The sequence below is a fragment of the Coloeus monedula genome, assembly GCF_965178545.1.
Source record: "Coloeus monedula genome assembly, chromosome: 15".
NCBI lineage: Eukaryota > Metazoa > Chordata > Aves > Passeriformes > Corvidae > Coloeus > Coloeus monedula.
Genome location: NC_138795.1, coordinates 10,836,483 through 10,861,580, shown reverse-complemented (window position 1 = coordinate 10,861,580; position 25,098 = coordinate 10,836,483). Strand labels below are relative to the sequence as shown.

General features: G+C 42.3%; 1 protein-coding gene across 3 annotated transcripts in view; it reads left to right on the top strand.

Annotated features, from left to right (window-relative positions):
* The window catches only part of FNIP1 (folliculin interacting protein 1), a 65,119-nt gene that overhangs the window by 15,138 nt on the left and 24,883 nt on the right, over nucleotides 1-25,098 (top strand). The window contains exons 1-4 of one of the 3 annotated variants that reach the window (XM_082291195.1): nucleotides 4,980-5,634; nucleotides 11,534-11,738; nucleotides 12,262-12,388; nucleotides 20,790-20,933. In XM_082291195.1, the coding sequence (XP_082147321.1) occupies nucleotides 11,668-11,738; nucleotides 12,262-12,388; nucleotides 20,790-20,933 (342 nt within the window). In that variant the 5' untranslated portion in view covers nucleotides 4,980-5,634; nucleotides 11,534-11,667. Of the gene's footprint in view, nucleotides 1-4,979; nucleotides 5,635-11,533; nucleotides 11,739-12,261; nucleotides 12,389-20,789; nucleotides 20,934-25,098 lie in introns of those variants that run through there. The other 2 variants (XM_082291196.1, XM_082291194.1) reach the window with 2 other exon arrangements.

Here is a 25,098-nt window from a genome sequence, read left to right as displayed (position 1 = left end):
GTGGGCTTTCTTTATATTTTTAATATTAGCTCTAATTTTACCACTTGCAGCTCCTTATGAGGGTCCATAACTATTGTTTTCCATCTCTGAGTGAAAAATACTTGTGTGGGGATTTATTGGGCTCTCAATTATCACTCAGTCACAAGTGCAGCAACCTTAATCAGTTACAGGACCGTGGCCTGCAGCCAAGGAATGCTCCAAGCCCCATGCTGCCTTGCCTGCGCCAGATGACTTTCACCACCAAGGCAGTATTTTTTCCCCTTATAAAACTCACAAAACAAGTATTACAGGATGTTTTAATCAGCATAAGCAGATGTCTCCCTGCGCCCCGACACGGCGGAGGCTCCCAGGTCATGCACAGGGCTGTGCAGCAGGTGCCAATGTCTGCAGCCAGAGGTTTTGTGGCTGTCATGTGCTGGCACTGCAGGTACCAATGTTTTGGGCACTCATGGAGTGGCATTTCCAGGATGGAGGTATCCTGGCTGCCTGTGGCCAGACTGGGGCTTTCAGGGTGGAAAAAGCGAGGTCTGGGCAGATGCCCTGACCTACTGTCTCCTGGCACCCTGGGCACAGCATCACCCACCCTGGTACAGCTCGCAGGTTAAAAAGCATGACAAAAAAAAGAGCAGCTGTTTACATTCTAGTCTTTTAGCCTTTCAAAATGTATTTATTTTTAGATGTATCTGTCTGATTTAAAAAAAAGCTTATTTAGGTGCGTTTGCTTGGTGCAAGAATCAGCTGATGTGTCAGGCATACCTAGAGCACACCAACAGTTCAGTTATGCACCTTGCAGCTTTTCTCTTAATGTCTCCTGAAGTAATATATTGAAAATCTCAGTTTTCAGTAGGGTAAAAATAATAAAACTGCCATAGTCCTTATGGTTTCTGGGAAGTACATGAAAATAAAAGCCATAAAGACATTCTAAGCTGAAGATAAATACAGGGAATTCAATATTTGTCTATTAAAAAAATGAAAATTTAGGAGTATTCAGCCAAAGTACTCTTATTCCATCAGGAATCTTTCAAGGGTTTATTATTATTAACATTATGGTTGATAGCAATAGTGGAGCTATGGTGATCCCTCTAAGGTGTCTTCATTTTCATGACAGGAGAGGTCTTGCAGTCAACCTTGACTCTCATTTGTCTTTTCTCTTCATTGTCTCATCTATTAATATGCACAATTTCCAAAATAAAAAGCATCAATTCACCATTTAGTTCCCTAAGCAAACTTTGCAGTTGATAAATCTGAGGTTGTGAGCTTGATTTTGTTTTGTCAAGTTAGTTTTGTGTGTGGATATAAGGATTGTTGAACCTATCACAACTTCTCCAGAACTACACAGAATAAAGAAGGAAACACAAACTGTCCCCCACAACCCTCCTCTGCTGCATTACATAATTCTGAGTGATTTTAGAAGAGTCTTTATTTCCAACAACTATGCTATTTTCAACTATGTTCATCAAAAGTAATTTGTATTGGAACTTTTTTCTCCCCAACTTTTTATTAAATGCACACAATACTGAACTATTTACACTTGATTTTTAATAGCTACAGCAGAAGAGTCTGCTCTGCGCACCCGAGCATGCACAATAAAGTAACTGTTTGGCAGGGGGAAAATGCCCTGTTGTCTTGCAGTACCAGCTGGTATTATGGAGGTTTGTTTGGTGTCTTATAGTAGATTGCAATTGGAAATGCGATACAAAACGAACACCAATGTTTCAGTAGCCTAACCATGCATCAGATTTTTACTTTGATAGTTATTTTTATTTTCAGCATTTTTATCATGACTTGAAAAATTACAACAGTGGACAGTCAGTCTGCTGAGGTCTCCATGTTCTTAGAGATTATTGTTTCATGTCCTACCCTCCAGGAATGCTCATAGGCAGATTTGTAGTTGCCAATGCTCCTTTACAATGCTGGTAGAGACAGTTCATTCCAGTCATGAGACCTCGTGCTGGTAGTGAGAACCCTGTGTATGGAGAGTTTATAAATTTGGTTTGTTTTTCTTTCTTAATCTCATATCAAAAGCACTTTTTTCAGCATTTAACAATCTGGTTTCCTTTGAAGAATAGAGGACCCAGGTTTTGAAACTCCTGAGGGCTGTTTTCAGTGATCTTTCTCATCGTTTTGGCTCTTGCTGACCTTTGGCTGGGTTTGTGTTTGTGTGTGCAAGTTTGTGTATGTGCTCCAGGTGTATATGGAAGGTTCATGCTTTAACATCTCCACTCTTCCTCTCCAGCAGTGAGGAATTTTTTTTTTGCAGGGATACAAAAATGCACAGAAAGCACATTTTTAGAAGTCTAGCTCCGTGGTAATCCTACTAAGGCAAGTATTTTGTAGAGAAATGGTATCCAAGTATTTCTAGTCAGATTTCAAATAAAATCCTAATTGGTTTTCTTTCTTTTCGTCTAGTGTGGCTTCCAGCTCCTACCTCTGTGCATTACTAAGCAATAAACATTTCTTGGCTCACTTACTGGCTCTTTGTTGTGTGCATTTACAGTGTGTGTGAGGGAAGCCTTCCTCCAGGAGAAAGACTGAAAAAACTTGTTAAGGCAGTGAAGACCAAAAATGAGTAATTTCATTACTTTTTAGCCTGCGGTTGGAGCAAACTTTGTTGTCTGCTTGGTTTGAAATCAGGTAATTTATACCCAAAAGGTGCATATGAGCCTTTGCAGTAGTTTTAAGTGTTTTCAGAAATGCCTTTGGATAGAGTGAAGAAAGTGATTTTTTTTGGTGCTGTTTGGTTTTGAGGGTTGTTTTGGCTTCTGTGTGTTTAAGAACATGCCCCAGCCGCAGTCAGGCATGGGGATCTGCAGATGGTCCATTGGGCTCTGGGCTGCTGGATGTAGTTGAACACCATCACCCACATCTTTTCCATCTGCAGCTGGGTGGATGTGCATGGATACTGAAATACCTTCCTGGAAGGTGATGGGCTATGGCAGGAGATTTTGATCACTTTATTTTTTTGAATTTAAGTGTTTTTCTGAAGCAGGGTAATATTACCAGCTTTGTTTTTCAAGCTCAAATTTTACACTTAAAAAAAAGGAAAGCCTTCACCCTTTCAAAGAGAGGCCTGGATATACACCTAGACAAGATGATGTTGCATATCTCATGTTAAAGATGGTCCAGTATTTTCTTGGATATGGGAGTGGTGACAGTGTGTATAAATAAACATTGAATATCTGAAGTCCTTCCTCAAGAAAAAAATATTCGCTGATCTGGCTAAAGCACTGTTTACTCTCTGTACAATGTGAGTCTGTCTCTATTTGCAGAGAAATTCCTTCCAATATTTTTCCTGGTCAGTTGTTGGATGGAGGCTGGGTCAGCTTTCAAAGCACTTGTCTTTTAATATGCATCAGGTTACCCTGAGGTAAAATGGAAACCTTAGATGTTATTCCTGTAAATAAATGTTTACATAATACATGGCACTTGTCAGCATTGCATGTCTAAGAAAAAAGGTCACTTTTGACATCAGTAACCTTTGGAGAGTGGTGCCTTTGCCACACAGGTAAAGGAAGTTACTGTGCACTGCTCATTCCTTTCATAGACCTAGAAGGTAGGTAGGAGTGGTCAGATGTTACTATTTTTATCTCCAAAAGCTTTGCATTTTAAGCTTTAAAGGCAAGATTTGGGCTTAAGGCATGGGTGCTGTAACAAGCACATGCCAAATTTTGCTCATGTGAGTAATTCCATTGAATTCCCTGGCACTAGTCATGTATGAAAAGCCAGGTCCTGTAATGTATGTGTTTGTGGCATGAGGGCCTCAATTCTTCATTTCTAAATGAAAAACTTCCTGTAAGGCATGGTAACAAAAGATAATGGTTTTATCTCTCTTTAGTTTTGCTGCTTTTGTGTCAAAACTCTTGTCCAGCACCTAACATAAAAACATTACCTTCCTATAAAACAGCAACAAAACCGTTGTGGTGTCAAGAGATTAAGGGTTTCTCTCTGAACTTAACCCAGGAGATGTGTAGCAGAACAGGGAGCTTGGTGTTCTGCTTTGGAATCCATTCCAGAGGACAAGCAACATCTGACCTCTTGGGATTGTATGGTCTTGAGACCAAAGCTCGTGAACAGGAACATCAGCTCACCCACTCTGTGATACAGGGGAACCATCGGTAGAGTTGGGGATGCAGTGGAACAGGAGATCCTGATGATAAATCTATTTTTGCTGCTTATGTATTTAAAATATTGGAAAAACTTGTAGGTTTTCAGACACTGGAGAAAAAGTAGGAACTGTGATGCTGCAGCCTTTTGCCTTCAGGTATTACTTGAGTTTTATCCAAAGGTCATACAGAATTAATAGTATGAGTGCCCCACCTATGTCTGTGACAAGACTAGATGGCTTTTAATGTGCATTGCATTTCTGAATGCCCAGTTCCTTCTTCACTTCCCTGTCCATCTGTCTCATTTCTCCCCCACAGTTTAGAGATAAAAGTTTGTTAAGTAGTTCTTTGCTCTATAATGTTTGTTAAAAGGCTCTTTGCTGTTGTGATATGTGGGTATCCTTCCTAGCATGACCCGGGTTACCCCAGAACACAACCAGGAAACCTTGTTTACAGCCACCCGGGTTGCTCGGCTTTTCTTTGGGGGGCATTATTTTGCGCATTCAATGTTTTTCCCGTCCACAGCCATCCAATTGTCTTGCATATCCCCGCTTCTTTCTGTGTAATATTAATGAGCCCTCGCCGAGCACACAGTGCGCTCTTTGTTCGTACAGGGGAGGGGGAGAGGGACCGGGCGGGATGTGGGAGTCGCGCCGCAGAGGTAGCAGCGAGCGGGGACGGCCGGGGACTCCTCGTTCCCCTTCCCCGCCGAGCCCCTGCCTGGGGGAGCGCTCCAAAGCTGCTGTGTGAGGGAGGGCTGGAGCGCGGGGTGTCGCCGGCGCTGGCGGCCGCAGGTGGCCCGCGGTGACAGCTGTGTCACATGATGGCTGTCAGCGCGGGCTCGGCCACCCGCGCGCCCGGGCTCCGCCGAGAGCATCCCGCCGCTCCCAGGAATGTGAGGGCTGGGGGTGCCGGCTGGAAGGAGACTGCCGTGCTTCGCCCCCCCGTTCCTCGCCGAGCGGGCTGAATTCCCAGCGGCCGCAGCTCGGAGGTGCCGGACGGCGGCCGCGGGTGCCCGGGCACTCGGGTCATGAGACTGAGCCGGGAGCGCGGTGGCGGACAGGAGGATGAATGGCATTGACGGGTCCGGGCCGGCGCTGCCAGCCATCGCTTGGCTTCCCCGTAAATTACACTGATCTTCTCCGCAGCAAACCCTGCAAGAGATAAAGGAGCGGGGAAGACGGGCGCTCTTTCCTCGAGCAGAAATCCCGGGCTGGGCAGAATTGTGGGGCAGGTTTTGGATTTTGAAACTCTAGGGCAGCGCGAACGCAGCCTGGTGCAAACCCCGACACTGCTGTCCTTAAGGTGGTTTTTGTGCTCCTGTTGCTAGGATTAAGCCTTTTGCATTGCAGCATGGAGAGTCTTTTGTTTGAGTTAAATTCAGACCTCTTGATATGTCACCTGACAGTCTTGTGGTTTTGGATGAATATGGCTCATTGCTATTATTAACCTGAGTTGGCAACCGGGCACAACAGGAGTTTATAGGGATTTTGAAAAGTGGAACTGCTCGGGGGACAAAGATGCTTCCCAGGTACGGTCACTGCACAGTTCTTGAGATTATTTTAATTATTTGAAAGTTTAATATTTTCCCTGTGATGAAAATACTTCTTTTCCACAGATGTGAATCTTCTAGAGATTTATTTCTTTATGATTCTTACTATAATTTTATGCTAAATGGCACAATTTCTTTTTGCCTGAATTGATTCTATCTTGTAACTTTGCAAAGCAAAGTGCAGTCTGCTTGAATAATGTAATTTTGTTCAGTGCTAGTGAATTTAACTGAAAGGAGCTGTGTCTTGTTTGTGTACGGTTTTAATTAAAACATATTTCAAAAAAAGCATGAAACCTGTATGTGTATGTGCAAGTATTTGCATGCATATGTGTACCTAAATCAGCTAAAACCTGAACAGGTACTTTTTGAAATTACGTAAGTGAAGTAGTCCCAAAAATATTTTATGAAATCACTAATAGTGATTGTAAATTCTGAAGGTGTGTGAATTGCAAAGTTATTCAGCATACTACACATCTTTAACAAAACCTTCCTACCAATGTATAACGCTTCAGATTATGATTAATGTGTTGGCTAGGCTGCACCTAACCTGTAAATATTATGTCTTTTTGCTTGTGGAAAAGCATCTGTCTCATGTATTAGACTTTATACTCTAAATTATGTATCTTAATGAGAGTCAAGTGACTTGGTAGAAGGGAGAAAAAAATGAAAACAAACTAAAGTCAGCTTCGTATACAGATACAGAATTGGACAGAGCCAAGGAGCTTGCCAGCCAGTTGAAGTTCAGGTCCAAGTTTGTTATACCTTTGAAATACCTGGCTGACGCACTTTGTTCCTGGTGGACAGTATGTACTTAGTATAAGCAGCACAAGTTTCCTGGAGCTCAAGAAGTGCAGCTATTCCAGGTGAGGATTGCTAAGCTGGTAAATGAATGAGACAGAGTTAGAGATGGAGTGAGGAGCTGACCTCCACAGTGCTGCAGTCCCTGTGGACATGTCACCCTCTTTCAAGAGATGAAAAGCAGGGGCTTGGATTTGATTCTGTATTTTAAAGAAACATTATTTCCATGGGATAAACCTGAAACATGTCACCACTACAGGCAGTCAAGGGTGGTTGTCCCTGAGATGGTCCACCATCTGTCTATTCTTCCACACTACCCAGAACCCAGGTCCTGTGACTTCTGTGAAACCCCAGCTGAGGTAACCATGGCAGAGGGCAGTCACTTGGGGCGCTGGGTGAGCTTCTTCGCAATCCACCCTCGCGGGCTCCCTCCCTGCCCTGGCTGAGGCACAGACACTGGTTTTCTGTGCAGAATCAGCAAGTGCTCACCACCACAGTCGCATAGCCCTGACATGACCTCAGGTCTTGTAAAGACAATTATCTTGCAAAAATTTTTCCTAAGTATAGGCCCTGTGGTTTCTCTACTGTAGAGAACTTTCTTCCTCCTTGCAGCCTTATGGTTGTGTTATGTCACCAGCACTTAAACGGAATCTCTCTCTTAAAATGCCAGCTTCGCAAATCAGCCATGCAGCCTGGACCATCCTTGTCATGTGAATCCTAAGAAACTTCTTTTGTGTTTCAGGTACTATTGTTAAAAAAATAAATAACCTGCCCATGCCTCTAAAAGAAGATGGTCTTCCAAAGATGCAAGCATCATTAAGATGCATTATAGTTCTGTTTTCATTGCTTCCAAATTAGTTGTGATCTTTTAGAATGGTCTGTGCAGCTGTTTTTGTGCAATAACGGTCAAATAATAAATTAATTACTGAAATGCAGTCAGAAGGTATTAAAGTATGTACAAGACCCTCCCCATTAATCCTATATACTCAACTTTTGTTTTATCTTCTCAAAGCCAAAAGAAAAAAAAAAATCTAGTAACAGATAATAGAAGTCTGCAGAGGTGTTTGGGCAGGAGAAGGGAATTCCTGGTTGGAGAAGGCATCTCAGGGCTGAGAGGAGTATGATAGGATGGTTGGACTAGGCAAGGACCATTTTCCTTCTGGACTTGATCACCCTTCCCTGTAGCAAACCAACTGCAGGATCCTAAATTCTGGGCTGTATAGGTACAGGTGAGTGTGCTTTGATGTGCTTGTACATCTTCATAGAATGTGGAGATAATCTGAAATCCCAGTGCACTCAGTGGAACGGTCTCGTATTTACAATGTCAACTCTTCATGACAGATGCAGCCTCTGTCAAAGGCTTGTGTAGAAACTGGCTAGGTCTAAGCACCACTGCAACAAGGGTAGTACCTGGAGAATCATCTGCAGGCACTGGAGATAAGCCCTGGAATCCCTGTGCCTCTGTTCTGATGCTTGTCTAGCAGGAGAGTGAGGATGTTTCCTTCCGCCAGAGCCTGCGAGGGGAGCATGGGGTAAGGTGGACCTGTCTGCTCTGCTGGGCTGTTCCTGTCACCCTTTAAAAAGGTGCTAACATGAAAACCACGCAGAACAGATAAGCTGGCATAAACTATAAATATCGTTTGCGTAGATGCATTTAAAAATAGTTTCAAGTGATTCATCACCAGGCAATTTTTATAACTATGGGTAACATGATGTAGGAAAACAATAGTTTGACTGATAGTTCCAACTTACTTTTTACGTGTTTAGTCCTGTTCTGGTTTTGAGCAAATTTACTTTTTAGAAAACTCTTTTACAGTTCCTACCTGCTTAATATCTTGATCATTTTGCTTCAATTGCTTTTCTTTAAGATTTCTAAAGTATCTGTTTTTAGATACTATCTAAGCCATGTTAATATAAAACAGTTTTAAAAGTAAAGTCTCAGCCAGACTTCTATCTTCTCAGGAGGGAAGATAATATTAAGCTAAACCTTTAATGTAATGAAGAAGTGTTGTTTCATGTTCTAGGTGGGAATGAGAAGGAAGGAATGTACTTGGAATCAATTATAGGGGGAAATCCTGTATTTTCATTGTTGGAGTGGTAATGAAGGATTTCCTCTGTCTGTTGTGTCATCTATTAAAACTTGCACAGAGTGAAATAATACCAATTTATAGCCATTCAGTTCTTGCTGAGAAATGTTGATGGTGGTAATAAACTCCAGGAATTGAATACACAAGAAAATTCATCCTTGGAGAGCAGTTGGAATTCTGGATTGCTATGAATCTCTGTAGTAGAAGTGTCAGAAAGCACGTAATGGATTTGTAAATGTAAGCTATAGGTAGTATTCCTAGTGATTGAAGGTAAAAAAGGCAGGAAAGCAAAAAGGATGAAAAAAGAGAAGAGCTGAACAACAGTAGGGCTTAAGTGTGAATATGCATTAAAATACCATTTTTCAGATCTTGATCTCGTTGTTGCTGGTTTCTAATAATTCTATAATTAATCGTATGAAATTTTCCCTTTCTCTCCCAAGTAATTCCTTTTCTTTTGCACTCTGTACTTGCATGAGTGTCTGTGCAGGAGCGTTGGTTCAGATGCCCTCTAGAAGACCCTTCCAACCTCAACCAGTCTGTCATGGTGTGAGAGTTGGGTTTTGTTTCTGAAACATCCCATACAGCATTTACACATCAATGGATTTCTACCCCATATATGTATTTTTGAACATCTCATTCTCGAGGAATCCCCACTTGTGTAGTGGAGATCTCCACAGGAGCAGTGTCCTGCTCAGAAGGAATTTGTTTATCACCAGTTTTTCTCTTGGTCTATGCCCGAACTCACAGCACTGTCTAGCAAAGTCACAAACACTTCCACTGGTGAAAGGTATTTGGGGTTTTCTTTGTGGCTATTTTTATGGGGGTTTTTTGTCATGGCTTAATTTTGGGGTTTTTGTTTAAATCTAATCCGTTTCAAGGAAAGATCAAAGAGTGGCAGATAGGTCATTCAGGAAAAAGTCCTCATTAAGAAACTGTCATTTCCAGAGCAGTGTGGGAGATGGAGACACGCCTTTAATTAACCCTGCTAGAACATTAGATTCTACATCTCCTGGTTTTCCTGTAGGAATCTCAAGAAAACATCAGTTAAATGTCAAAGTTAGTTTCCATTTATAAACAGAACTAATGATATTCAGAAGATCTAGGTCAGTTTTCATCTGCCTGAAGAGGAGCTCTGGAGTGCTGCCCTGTTATATTTGTTTTGAGAATGCCTCTTGCATGCAGGAATTTTACGTTTCTGGGGATAATCTATTCAGACATCAAATTTAACAGTATTTAAAATCTGCTAGCAACAAAAGCAAAGCTCTGTGTCCCGCTTCCCCCTCGCTGGTGGGGGTGAGTTGGAGGTGCCAGGCTGCCTCTGTTTACTGTCTGTCTGAATGAACTTTCCCCCAGCTCTCTGAAAGGCTCTTCTGGTTTGGGAAGTGGCCCGCTATTGCCAGGGAATGTTTTTGCAAGGCTGAAATGTGCTTAAGGATGCTATTACGTAACAAAGATAGCGCTTCTTTGGAATTATCACAAATTATGATGGATAATAGTTACTAAATGCTTGTCTAGAGAAAGTTAAAATGTCATGTGAAGAAGCTGAGAAGTAAACAAGCTCTTGTTACCTTGATCAAATATGTTTCTGAATACAGCAAGAGTTTTATATTTAGCTTTCTCTCCTCTTAGTGTGTAATCTGCTCTTGGAGCTTTTTATAAGTAGACTTTCCTAAGATCTGGAATAGCTACTGCCTTCTTTGCCAGTCATTTCAAAGTCAAATATCAAAAGTACTAGGTAATGGAAGACATGCTTTTATCTATAAGAGTGTGAAGGAAATTCAAACGCGTTGCAAGGGTAGAGCAAGCAATAGCACCCTTTTGACAAGCAATTAATTGTTACTGTCACACAGTTTCTTTATAGGAACCACAGTGGCCTATCTGGAAAAAATGTTTGTTTCTGGACTTCCACTGGTTTCACTTAAATATATGGAGACTGTTCCTCCAGAAAGCCAGTTTATCCGGTGCTTCTCCTCATTTCTAGTCAAAGTCATGCTCTTGCCAGTTGCCATCCCCAGCTCTAGTGCCTTTGTGCCTCTCAGTTGGTAACACCCCAGGCACGTGTCAAACTAAGGATTTTGGCTTTTTACATTTTCTGAAATGGAAGATGAAGTTAATTAGGAGAGCCTCCAGTAAGTGTAAGCTTGGCTCTGAGTTTGTCACTGTGCTTGAGTTTTGGTACTACAGAATTTGCTCAGTTTGGTGTCTGCACTTTGTGGGGGCATTTCGGTCTGTGAGTAACACTTGGCTTTAGGTGCCCAAATGAGAGGGTGTGTGGCTCTTTGTCCCCAAATCTAGACATGAAGTTATTTCAGCTCAAGTTGCTCAAGGTTTTCTTTCTTGTAGTAAGTCGATTAGGACATTTGTTACACACCATCTTCTCTGCAGCTTCTTTTTTTCTCTCCTGTTGCTAAATGGTGGGGATGGGCAGATTAGGAAATAGATTTCATCTCAGGAGAGTGTGTAACTGTATGCCTTGATGCTTAGTTTCACCTCATTGGGACTACACTATTTGTAAAACCTGTGTACCTGGGCAGCCTTAAAAACTTCTGATAGGTGATGATGACTTTGGTGATCAAATGGATTTTCCGCTGTTACAGGACTTGTTGAGTCACGATCATTAGTGTATTGGTCACATAAAGCATGGGTGCAGAGCAAGAAGCCCTTTGGGTGCTGAGTTAGAGGAGAGGAAAATTTACTGTTGTCTTGGAGTCTAACGTGCCAGGTTTACTTTAACTCATGTTATGGGTGTCTTTTTGATGACATACGTGTACAACTTCTTGCAAATTGGGAATCTCTATCCTTCATTAGTGGCTGGAAAGTTCCAGTGCCTTGTTTCTGGCTTCTTGGGGTTCATGCTAACACTGCTTGCCTAAAAGCCAAGGGTAAGGAAGACAGAATTTCACTTGGTCTAGGAAATGGCTTGTAAACTAGCTGAAAGATGGTTCCTGGTGGTTTCATGGATACAGCAGGTGTCTTGTTTCCTATCTTCCAAGAATTGAGATGGTATCAGTGAAAATGGATTCCCAGGCCAATGGATGACAATGCTTGCTGGGCTTTAAAGTGATGGCTGGCTTTTTACAATGGAAATTTGAGATGATGGCTACAAAACACCGTTAAAGGCAAGATTATGGAATGGTTTCCAAGCCTGATGCCTGCAAGTTCTCCCTTTGAGAGCTCCTCTGGAGTAGTGGCATTAAGGTAAGGCTGAGGCTTCAGGAAAGCTCCTTCCTTTGGAAACCAGTTTGGGAATAGGTGTGTTAGGCCTGTTGTGTGTGGTTTGCTGACCATGCCCTTGAGTCACAGTGGCTTATGTGGAGACAACCAGGTGGTTCTCCCAAACCACCCTGTGATTATTCATCTTGAGGTTTCTTTGTGTCTTTAAACACAAAAGCTGAGTTCTATGATGTTGATTTTAAATAGCTGGAACTTGAAGAAAACATATCACAAGACAGAGCACAAGATCTATTAATGCTGCACACATCATTTTGTGCAGTTGTAGAGGATTGGTGCAGTTTATGACAGTGTAATTTGGCACATGTAGGGGAAAGAAAAGAAAACAAAGGGCGTAGTTCTGGCTACAGGATCAAAGGATTTGATGAAATGGGATTGAATTTGCTTGACTCTGTTTTAATCATGTTGTATATACAGGTAATGTACAAAGAACAGTGTAATAAAGAGTTGTGGTAATTGATCCTTCTGCTCTTTTCTTTTTTAATTAAAGCTGGCCTTTGCCGGAGTTTGACCCAAGTCAGATCCGACTGATTGTGTATCAGGACTGTGAAAGAAGAGGACGGAATGTCTTATTTGATTCCAGTGCGAAAAGAAAAATAGAGGATGTTTCCGTGTCGGTGAGTATTTTGCTAATTTACATGTTTATAGTTGTATTTTTTCAAATGGCCAAATTGATAAATTACATATGTTCTGTTTTATCAGATTGACATTTAAATGTTGGCTATATTTAAATGCCTGTTAAATTGCAAATTATTCAGGCTTCAGTGGTCTCACTCTTACCAGCTTTAAATCCTATAATGATCTCTTTATTCTGGGATTTATCTACTTTCTGCTCTTTCAGTGAGAAGGATTCCTTCCTGGGGCTGCAGCAGGCCATGCTGTCAGTTGAAGCAGGGCGTAAACTGGGATTTATTGATCTGGTTTTGTGCCGTGATGGGGTCTGCATTCATAATCAGAAGGTCCCCCAGCCCCGTGTTCTCGTGTCCTATTTGCTTAGCTTTTGCTAATTGTTGTTTGTATGCTTTGCTGACAGTTTTTTAACAGAAAGTTACTTGGAAACTCTTGTTTTTCCTTTTGGCATGATTTGCATGGTAATCTAGTAATTGAAACTGTAATGGATGCGGTCAGATGAGGATACTTCCTTCTAAGGGCTCTGGCCAGAAGATTAATTTCTGGCCACAGTGCTGCTGAAAGTGGTGGTATGAGGCTGGACAACTTACTTTGCTGCTTTGAACTTTCTTTTCACCATTTTTATAAGCAGTCACAAACCATTTAAAGCCCTGCAAGCAGAAAGCATGGTGTGAAATGAAATTAATGATTCCAGCTGCTTTTACCTGTAGGACTTATGGAGGTCCTTCTGTAAGCAGGAGTACACAAAATAACACGTTACCCCCAAGCCCCGGTTTTCCTGTTGAGCGTTGGAGTACAGCCAGAAGATTTTTCATCTAGCTTTCCAAACTCTTCCAGCCTGTTGCCAGCCTGATGCTCCTAACCCTGGTCTCAAGTGCTGTGTCCAATATCCAAACCTCGGGAGTCTGCGTCTTACCAGGCACAAAATTCTGGGCTTCTCCATTGCTTACTCCAGTGCTTTTATAGCCATGAATCATGATCCCTATTTCCTAGTTTTTATAGAGAATTGTGAAATAAAGTGAGTTTCACAAATGTTGAAAAACAATGCATCTTTCTTTTTAATTTAAACTTCTTAGAATGGTTCTATTAGTTCATGTTCTTCCTGATATTCTTGCCAGGAAAACAGGTTTTTAAAGACAGGAGATCTTTAGAAGTGGTTTATTGGTATGAATTGCTGGCTTATCACTGTTACTTCATTAATTATAAAGTATTACTTCATTAATGAAAATAACTTACAGTATAAATCCTCTTGCCAGATTTAAATTAATTTCTTGAAAGTCTAAAACCTCTTTCAGATAGATGTGTACTTGCACACTGAACTTGCAGACTTCACTGGTTTGGGTTACTTCAGAAAGCTCGTTGACTGTGGCAGCTCAGGATAAATGGCTGATAATGGAGCTGATATGGTTCCATATTAATCTCTGCTTTTTCTTTGCTAAGGGGGAGGGAAACAGCTGTAGTCACCATCTCCACATGAGACTAGTGGAGGAAAATTGTTTCCAGGGCATTTGAAATACCCAGAAGTCACCTCTAGGAGCTCGATACATTTATTTTTCATAGTATTAGTATTCTTCGGAAGAGGATGTATTGAAACATTTGCCTTGCCATGTACCTGCCTTCTGCAGCATTCAGATTATGTCATGTCAGGCAGAACTTTTCTCGTAAAACAAAAGTTTGCAGGTAAAAACATGGAGGAGAGTCCTCAGCTTGGCTTGCTGTGAGCTTAGTATGGGCTTGTGTAGTTAGCAGGACATACTGGCCATTTTCAAGGAATTGCATTGTTCATTTCTCTGGCTCTTAATCATGATTTTCATTAGCAAAGACACACCCTGCCTATACAAAGCCAGATCTTGGTTCTAAGCACATTCCAAGGTACTCTTGCCCTTTTGCAGTCAGCCATGTGTGGGCTGGGCACTCTCTCTTCTGAAAGGGTATCTGTTCAGCACCCCACAAAAAGCAAGGCTTTCTGCATCTCTTCCCCCTCACCCCTCATTTCCTGATGTGACTTATACCTCTGGATCTACAAATAACACCGGGGAGAGATCTGCAAGAGGGCCTGGCAGTGGCCAGACTGTTCTGGTTCAAGTCAAATCAGTCTAACATGGAGGATCGAGAGGGTTTCACTTTGCTTTATGGTGCTGTTTATGAGACATGAAAGCAATTATAATTTAAAAGTTGTATGCCTGCAGCAAGGTGAGATGTATTTTGGTCTGTTTCATATATATAATCTCTACATATGTCAAAAGATCTGTGTGGTGGGCCGAGGTTGAACATGGCTCAGGCATTTGAATTCTGTAAGGGAAGGTATGGTCATAAAATTTAAGGAGCATCAGAGAAAACCTTTCCAGACACAGCTGTTTCAAGAAATAAAACAGTAAGCTCTGGCTTTTTGATCAGTGAAAACTGCTGAGTTTGTGCTCACACTGAGCTGGGGCCTAATTGGTAAAGCATTAGTAGATTCATCTTAGCCGCCAGGGAAATGTGGCTATAACACAAATAAGCACCTTGTATTTTCATTGGATATTAAGTCAGCCTCTTCATGCCTTCAGTAAAGATAAATATTAAGGAGAAGAATTTGGGGAGAGTTTTGCACAGTGGGACACTGAAGGCAGTCAGGAGTTTGCAGAATGACCATTACAATATTTTAATTGCTCCGGAGAAGTCATGATTTCCCTGGTCTTGCTAGAGTTAAACTTGGCAAGGGAAGCTGAGCAGCAGTCTCAGAGGGCTGGCTGCTGTTCCCAACACTGGGAATGTTGGCCCAAGGCTGTGCCAGGCGGAGATCCGCCTCAGGCAGCTGTGGGCACTTTGCATGTGGGAGGCAGAGAGATCCCCTTTGTGAGTCCTATACCTTTTTTGGTGCTAAGCAGGAGAGGTCCTTCCCCAGATTTCCAGGGGATGGGCTACTGATCTGCTGGGCTCTGGAAGCAGAGGGGAAAGGCTGCTGCCTCCTGAGCATCAGAAAACTGTGTGTCTAAGTTATGCTTGGGTATCCCAGAACAGAGTGGCTGCCCCTTCCAACCCTGTGGCACTAGGTCATGAGCAAATGCATCAAAACAGACATTTGCACATTGAATGTACCAGGGCAGCATGTGGTATGAAGAAGAGGCATTATTGGTGCCTTTACTGAACAGCCTCTGTCCATGCCCAAGCATCCACATCCCTTGGATTTCTGGGTATCAAAGAACTTCCATGGGCAAGCTTGTGGGTTTGAGCCACTGCCTCCTCTAGGCAGCTATTTTTTTCATTCCTCATAGCAGTAAGTGTCTCATTTCTAATCAGACTCTGTTACTTGATGAGCAAGTGATAGTGTTACAACCTATGACTGGTTTTTGCTGTTGGACTCTTTCCTGTTCTCGTCTGCTCCTTTTGCTCTGACACCTCCTCTCCTGCTCTCTGCCACCAGCCCCACTCTCCTCCCTGTGACGTGGTCTATACTGAGTTCCCGAGCCAGGAGCTGTGTGTGAACACAGGTGTGCTCCTCAAAAAGCTGTGGTACCAGGCCTGCTTTGAATTTCAAATAAGCACAACAAGCAGCCCTTTTTCCTCCTTAAGGTGCAGCAGCCAGGTGGCCCAGCCAGTGCTGGGCTGTCAGCCTTGGCTCTGCCTTTCCCTGTGCTTGGCTTCCCAACCTTGACTCAGCTCATGCTAAGGCTGGCTTGTGTTTTACTGTGTGGTGCAGGAGTTATGTCCCCATAACTGCCAGTGTGCAAAGGCCAGCTGAAGTATGAGGAGGTCGTCTCCAAGGGCTGGTAATTGATTGGGATAAGGATGCCCCAGGAATGGTGCCACGAGGGAGGAGTGGGGAATAAAGTTAAGAAGAAGCTGAAAAGGGGAACCTTGGATCATGGCTTCCCTTGGAGCAGGAAAAGTGAGTTCAGGGACAGGGATTAACTGTCTCATTTTACTGCTCATTTTCCTTTTTGTGTTGTCCAATGGGGATTTATGGCAAGACAGTGGTTAACATTGGGGATCTGGCTGGAGAGAGATGCTGATGGACATACAAGAGCTAAAAGATTTCCTAAATCTAAAGATCAGCCTAGAGGAAAGTTCGAAGTCCAGGGAGGAAGAAGGGGTGTCGAGGGACCATGAGGAAGAGAAGGGAGGAAAAAAAGGAAGGACCCAAACTGCACTGTGCTGAGCAGAGATACAAAGTTTGGTCATGTGGGAGGAAAGGGGGAAAGACAAGGAATCAGAGAAGGGCAGTAACTTGTTGCCAGGACCCAGAGGCAGAAGAAGGTTTTCAGAAGTAGTGTTTGTTTTGGTTTTCAGAAGAAATGAAAGAGAGGCGTGGGATGCAGAATTTGAGATGTAGAGGTGCAGTAGTGGACTTCAGTTTGGAGAATGGAAAGTTCACTTCTTCCACTAGTTGTCTTTATCTTTGGAATAATTTCATTAAAAGGTCATATGATATTTGATCTCCTTCAGCGGCAATTTCTTTTACTCTGAATGTCATATTTATCCCAAAGCAGAGAAATGGCATGCTGTTTGAAACAAGCCAGGATTAGCCACGTGTTCTAATGTACTTCAGCACTGGATAAATGCTGAACAGCAAATTGCTTTGAGGGATTAGTAATTGGATAGTGAGCCTTTTGCTTTTAGGTGAGTTGTGTGAAATGGAGACTCTGGATGCTGTCTGACTCTCAGGACAGTTTTCCAGTGAGCCAAGCTGAGCAGATGGATAAAGCTGTAAGCACAGAGATCAAGTCCCACCTTCTTAGCTCTGCTTATTCTCTCTAAACAGACATGGAAAAATACTAGTGGAGTGGGGGAGTGCGGGGTTGTCTTGACTTTCACTGACCTCTGAGTAATAGAGGAACTTGACAACTCTAGAAATAAAGGGAGATTGCAGCACTTGGCAGCTGCATTTTAAGAAAGATATCTGGATTTTTACATGGGCACTTGAAGGGGAGGAATGAGTGCCTACTCAGGTTACTCCCATGTCTTAGGTGGATACATACATTTCATTGCATATACAGACCAACTCATATTAATACAGCAAAAGAGTTCATTTACCTGTTTTGAATTTTTTTTTTCTGGAAAAACCTGTTTTGAAAATGAGGAACAGAGCTCTTGAAGAGTAGCAACTTTGCTTGGAAATAGAGATTTCTCTATCACTGCCTCCACAGTGGTATTTGAGCACCTGCTGTTGCACAGAGGTAAAAAAGAGTAGAGCATACTATGACATTTCTCTTCCCTTCTGTCACTCACTCCCAGCCCTAATACACCTATACAAAGTCTGATTTAGTTCAACATACCAGACTCCTTTCAACTTTCTTGTTATCCTCAGAGTAAAACCTGCCCAGCAGAAATTCCTCTTACTATTCACAGAACTGGGCATGTTTTTCCCACTTGCTGAGGAGAATAGAGACCTTGTGTCAAAGAGTTAAAAGTCTTTGCTGACAGATGTGGAGAAAAGAGACTCCAGAAGAGGAACCGAGGAAGAAAACTACTTTGAACCCTGTCATACTATAAAGACATTTTACTCCAAGTTTTCTTCAGAACTACCTGATACGTCTCCAAGACTTTCAGCAAACGATGACCTCTAATGTCAGAACTGGGACTGCCAGAAGTCTTTGGAGCTGGGTGGTATCTGCAGTGAACTGGCAGGGAGAGAACAGAGTGTGGCCCCAGCAGGGAGAGCAGTGTGGTGGCCAGGAGCGGAGCTGCCTGTGGCATCCTTCCAGCAGATGTTCTGCTCTCCAGCAAAAACGGGCATTTCAGAGCACTCCAGCACTACCCTGCCCAGGGATTGGATTTGATGCAACTGTGTCTAATTGGGAAGAAAGTTCACAGCTTTGAAACTTTCTCTTGTACAGTTCTTAAATAATTAGGTTACTTTTTTATTTTTGGAAAGCTGGCTTGAATATCTTTGGAATATTATATGGAATGCAAGTAATCCTACTCCTTTGATGCATAACATCTTGAGATTTGTTGCACTTAAAATTTCATTGACATTTGGAGGCTGAAATTGCAGAGGAGAGGGTCCCTGCAAGTTCTTGATCTCATTGTCCAACAAGTTCTTCTTAAACACATACTAAGTTTGTGAAAGAGCAAACACCAAAATTCATCAGTGATCTGCGTTTTAGGAGGGATTTACTGTTCACAGGGTTCTAAAAAGTGGGAGCTGAAAGATCCTGACCTCATTTAAAGATTTGTTGCAGGAGTTTTGGTTCATTAAACACCACTGCACAGACCAAACAACCATTTTCCTGGTTTGGTATTTAACTTAGGCAACTGTTACTTCAAGTTACCAGCCCCCCCAGTGCATCTGGGTAAAGCTGCTGTGCAGAAAAATGCAGTGATAATGAGAAGAAATTATTTAACAGTAATTAATTTGCAAACTCAGCCCATTCTTTTTAATGCACAGAATTTTATTTTCTGTTGTAAAGTCAGTAAATGCATTTCTACAGTCTCAAGGAAGCTTAGTTGTAACTGTAACATTTTAGAAGGAACTTTCAACATCTGATGGAAAATGCAAGCTGAAATGTGGTTTGCCTGCAAAAGCTGCTGTAACCCTGTGGATTGTATGTGGTTTTATCACATGATGCTTGCCTAGCCTAGAACATTGTTGTTTGTGTCAGAGATAAAATGCAATTCTAGTTCATGAGTTCCTACTGAAGTCATATGATGATCATTCACATGTTCCAGCCATTGTGCACTGTGCTCAAGCCACAGATCCTCAGTAGCCATTAGCTAATCTACGTATTGCAGGATTTCAACAAGCTCCTGTCGAAAGGAGAGGATACTGCTGTGTGCCAGGAAAGCACAGGGCTGGGGGAAAGTGAACACTTCCCTCCCCTCTGCCACAGAATTACTCATTTCTCTGCACATTTTTCCCTGGGGCTTTCTGTGGCAGCAGCTCTCAGGGAGCAGCACTGCAGGCTGCCATGTGGGGCTTTATAATCCTGGCCATTTTCTGCTGCTTTGCTAAACCTCACCCACAGTTAGGGCCAAATTTAAGTCACCTGTCCCTAAAAAAGTAACCTGGACAGCCTAGGACAGAGACATGGGACTCCCATCCCTCCACAGAAGGAAGGCCAGTCATCTTTTTGTACAGTTATTGCTGATTATTGAGCAATCATGGAGTTACTAATGTGTGGCTTGGCTATTTCACACTTTTCTTTATGCCTTTTCCTTAAAGGTTGAGACATGCTCATGTTTTTGAATGAACGGGAAGCTCGTGGCAGGGAGCCGTGAGTCCAGAGATGAAGATGTGGCATGCAAAAGCACTTCTGTATTCCCATCTATCCCTTGAATCTTGCTTTCAGCTGGATTTGCTTCCAGCTTGCTCTTACTGGTTTGCTAATTGTGTAGGAAAGGGTAATTAAGGAAGTCTTAGGGCAGAGTTAGTGTGGAATTTTGAGCAGTGTAGGCTATTTCTGTCTCCTAGTGCTGCCCACCAGCAGATGTAAATAATGCCAACCTTATGTGGGTGTGCTGAAGTGTAACAAGTGTGTGAAAAATACGTTGAGATCTTTAGGTGAAGAGGGTTGGCAGTGCCATTGCTGGTGTAAACAGCATTAACTTGATGGATGCTGATTCTGCTCAGGATGCTGGGATTTGCAAGGTGAATCACAAATGTTTTTAAATAGTGAGTGAAACATAGTGAAACATCTCCCATGCCAGTGATTGATAATTCTCTCTGTGTGGAGTGGACACAGATCCTGCCCATCCTGTTCATCAGTTCCAGCTCCATCTGGGCCCTCTAAACTCTCTTCTCTGCTGTGCTTTCTGTCTGAATCTATTAGAATTTACCTTTTGGATTCTCCATAATTTTGTGAAACTTCTCTGGCTTCTCTATAACACTGTGTTTTTCAGCTTTGTCCACTTTCAGCCTCACAATTTCCTCATACAGAAAATGTAAGCCTCTGTGCCGCTCTTCAGAAAGACTAGGGGGCTTAGACACAGCTAGGGAGAGATCTGTGAAAAACAGGATCTTTTCTCTCCACTTGCCCTTGTAACATGAATCTTCTGAATTGTGTTATTCTTGCTTGATAATTTATGGCGAGCTGCTCCTTCCTTTGTGCTGCTCACACTCCTGTGTCATCTCCACTCTGGCAGGCACAGGAGTAAGGTGGGCATTGCCATTCTTCCTTTAAATGCTTTGGTACCATCCTCTCTCCTAATCCTGGGTCTAAAATAGTCTACTTAAGAAGATGGAGTTGGAGTGACCTGTTGGCTCTTGGCTAATTGGAAGTAAAAGAGCTCAGCTTTCCTTTGAACACCCAGGCTGCAAGAGATATGGGTATATATTCTACTACCTGTTTCCTGGGGCATGAGCCTTTCAGCTGTTAAATATCTTACCTAAACAGGTAAGTACAATGATGCTGACAGTGATTTCAGGTCATGGGTCTTAGTATGTCATGTGTGTTGTCTTTATTTCAGAAACTCTGCAGTGATGCTCAAGTGAGAGTTTTTGGGAAGTGTTGCCAACTAAAGCCTGGAGGAGACAGCTCTTCTTCCTTGGATAGTTCAATCAATTCATCCTCCTCGTTCTCTGATCCAAAAGAACAATGCCCAAAATACCAGGTGAGTCACTTTTTTTTTTTTTCCTAACGCATGTCAAATACTAACAGCAGGTGAGGTACGACTGCTTTAAAATCCTTGAAATGAGAGGCTGGTGGTGGAGAGCAGTTTTCAGTCAGAACCAAAACTTTGGTTGTGACTTAGGAATGTTTAATGCTGTCGCTTTGCGTATTATCAAGTCTAAAACCAACCAGCTGGTTCTCTCGGGATGTGTCTTGAATGGCAACGATTTCTCCATGGCATTTGTTCCATCTTGTGACCCAGGTGATAACACTCATTTAATGTGATGAGACTTGACACAAGTATCTTAGCTTGGTGTAGGTGAAGTAGTTTATTTTACCTTATTGTCAAATGCCAGGGAAATAACAGGGAGACACATTGTCTGTAGGGATAGTCTGTGTAACAGCTTTAAAACAAGGGATTTAATGCACTTGAGTTCCATTTTATGGAAGAGATTTTGGCCATGAGAGTAGCTAGAGTCATCTGACACGGTTATATTTTTGTCATCTCTCCTTTCATGGATCACAAGTGTTTTATATTAAGCCACCTTAAAATAGAACTAAGCCCTTCTACTCTTTGTAATGAAGTAATTGTGTTTTTGAGGGAAGCTGGTATCTCCACAGCCTGCTCTGGAGTACAATACTACTGATGTCTTAATGTCCCGTAGAGAGAAATGAAGAACCTTCCAGTGCTGACTTACCTACTGTCATGTTAACTCCTGCTATATTTGGCAAGCTGTGGATTCTTGTTTTCTCTTTCTCATCACACTCTTTTCCACAGCTTGGGTAAGGTGGCTGAAGATCTGTTTTCCGTTCCTCCCTTCCTGGCAGGGCATTTAACTGTGGTTATGAAAGGAAGAGACGTTTCTGTCAAGCCGCTCCCTTCCAGCACAAAGCAGCCTCCTTTGTGCAATGTGTGCCCAAGGAAAACCATGCTCCCCACTACCCAGAAACTGTCTCTCCTCCAGAGTAGGCTCTATGCAAACAATGCTTAATGTTATTAAAGAAAATAAATTTTAGTGTTTGGCATGAGTGTGTATTTTAAAGCTGTGGAAAGTTTTCCCTTTGAAGTCCTCATTTCCTCACATATATCACTCACTCAAAGTCTTACTGAGTTGAACTGAAAGGACACGTGGCAACGTGACTGTGACACACACTTTCAGCTGAAGTTGGTCTTCCAAAGCATATTTGTTGTAAACTATCTACTGCATTCATCAGACTCCTTCCAGGCTTCCCCAGCAAGTGAGCAGAGAGACAAAATACAAGTATTATTTAATGTGCAATAAAATTTAGTATCGGGTATGCAGAAGGGTCAAAGTAAGTTTGTCCGGACTTCGCTCAGCCTGCCATTTCCTATGTTCTGACTTCTGTGTCTGTAACCTCAGGTTACTTATTGGATTTGCAGTATTTACAGATTCTTCTGTCTGTTTTTTTTATAAGGCTATAAAATGGAAGTTCGAATAATACAATACTATGGGATTTTTAAAATACTTCTTATGGTTTCTTGTTTAAATACACTTTGATTATATATGAGCAACTTTAATTGCAAGGTGAAATACAGAGGTTTTATTCCTGGCTTCCATTTTTGTAATTATGTCCCATATTTAACATTTATTTCTTTTTCTTTACATTTTTAATTTACAGATACTTAGTTATTGACAGGACAATATGTACAGTAAGGGGAGTATTAAATGTTGTAAATATATTCAGAAATGTAATTTCCAAATCGTGAAAATGTTACTACCTCTAATATGCTACTGTGCAATCACAAACACTTGTGGGTATTTTATGATCAGTTTTTATGGGAGCTCTAAACTGTGACCTGGGGAGCTGGTTTGCTTCCAGGCTGTCAGTGCTGCACGTTGTGCCCGTTTTGCCAGATCCTCCTTGGCTACTTTTTGTTTGAGTTTTTAATATTTAACCCCTTTCCGCAGTTGATTGCACTCTGTTTTGGTCTTGGGTGACCTGTATTTTGCAGCATTAGAGGCCCAAACAGTTGAGCTGTAACAGTGTTCCATACTAAATGCATTAAATATGTGTCTTTGGTTATGCATGGTAAAATGTTAAGTGTAGATGAAATGCCAGGCTGAACAGGCCATGGGCTCATCTTATCATGCTCTTTGCTTTCAGCAGGGCTTGTCTGTCTTTCAGAGGAAAGGGAAACCCCTATAATTAAATTTGAAAGCAGCTGATTTTCACTTTAATTTGGTTGTCTGACAAAGAAAATCAATACTTTAAGATAAAGTATTTTTACTGAGCTTTAGAATTGTATTTTCACAACAGCAGAAGGCTGAAATCAAAACCCACCATCAAGGGCTTGACATTTAATCAGAATTGTGTCCTTCATTTGGAGATCTGCAACAGATTTAAAAACAACAATCACAGTGTGAGGCAGTAGTAATTTGCAGTGTTCCTAATGATTTTGTGATGCTGGCAAACCTGTTATTTCCTGGACCCGTTAACATCTATGTTGAGATTTCCTTGGAGCTGCTGGTCATACTGACTGCTTTTAAATTCTAGTTTTTGCAGTACTGCCTACAGTGCGCCTGGGCAGTGGGATATCCTGGGAGGCAGAGATGGAAATTTCACTGAGGCCCAGCTAATGATCAGCTTTTGCCCTGTCATTGAACACTTACAAACCTTGCTATTGTACCCTCATTTTTACAGTTGTGGTTGCTGCTTTCAGTCATCCCCTCTCCTTGCAGGGGTCGGAGATTTCAGAGGTTAAAACTATGGCTGTTAAAAGTATGATCAGCTTAACTGAGAGTGCTTGACAAGAGCTAAACATTGAGGTGTTGTAAGTGTGTTGCCTTTTGGCTGATGAGCATTTGCTTGTTCCTGCCCTTGTTCTGCAGGCTGGTGTGAGCAGAAACACTGAGTGGGATGTTCACAGCCCTCCTTGCTCCTGGTAGGGGTCTGTGGTGGGGACACCCTGTCTTTGGTTGTGCTCCAGGCTCATTGTCTGGCACTGGCACAGGTTGCCCAGAGAAGCTGTGGCTGCCCCGTCCCTGGAAATGTTCAAGGCCAGGCTGGAGAGGGCTTGGAGCAACCTGGGATAGTGGAAGGTGTCCCTGCCCATGGCAGGGGGTGGAACTGAATGAGCTTTAAGGTCCCTTCCAACCCAAACCATTCTGTCATTCTGTATTCCAGTCCTGTGTAGAATACATGATTATTCAGGATACTGGTTGTTCAGAGCTTGGATAAGGAATATGGAGATGCACGGAACATCTTCCAGCAGGGTTGTTTCTGTGAGTGGTTTTAGGGATCTTTTAGAAGGATTACTCCAAGGAATTGAGTGATTACATTCTGTCGCACACCTTGAAGGAAATGTGTTGCTCTCTTGCACAGCGCCAAACTTCTCACCTGAGAACTGGCTGAGCTCTGTTAGTGAGTGATCACTGCATTTTAAATTATTCAGGGCAGGGTGCAAGTGGAGACCCAGCACTAATACTCTGCTGGCCTAGAGGTGAAACAGCCCTGGACAAAGGGACAATAATCACAGTCATTGAAAATACACAAATAAGAGATCTGTCAGTTGAGCAGTTGTCTCCAGTTGACTGCCCTGAGTAATTTTTTAATTTTAGGGTTTTGTTTGCAGAATTTGACCTAGTCTGTGATGTAGCATAGTTATATTGCTTCTTGGTATTTAGCCTGTGTGCCTTACTCCTGCTGTGCCTTAGGTCCTGCTACCAGAGAAGCAGGAATTGCACCACTTTAGCATGGCATCATGATGCTGCAGCTCTTTCCTGGTGCCATCACAGAAGCACCAGGGAAAGATTCATCCCATATAAAATAGCATCCATGGATAAGTTATGAATCAGTCTTTGTCAAGTACACATTGGTCCAGTTAGGCTCCTCTGACATCTCCGGTGAACTGGTGATCCTTCTTGTCAAGCAGGGACATGGTTTAGGCTTAATTCAGTAAGGTGTGTTAACACATTCTTAAAACTTTAGTCCCTTGGCTCAGTGCGGTTGAAATCTGCTTCCCCTCACCTAGATGCGTTTGGTTTCTTGCATGGTTTTAGTGGTTGAGCTCACAGCCAGTGTGAAGATCACTTTCTCTGTTAGCATTTCTTGATTAAACTGTTCAACTTAGCATGTTCAACAGTGTTCTGGCAAGATATTTTGCATATTTATATTTTAAATAAGGAATATTTTCTCACTTGTAT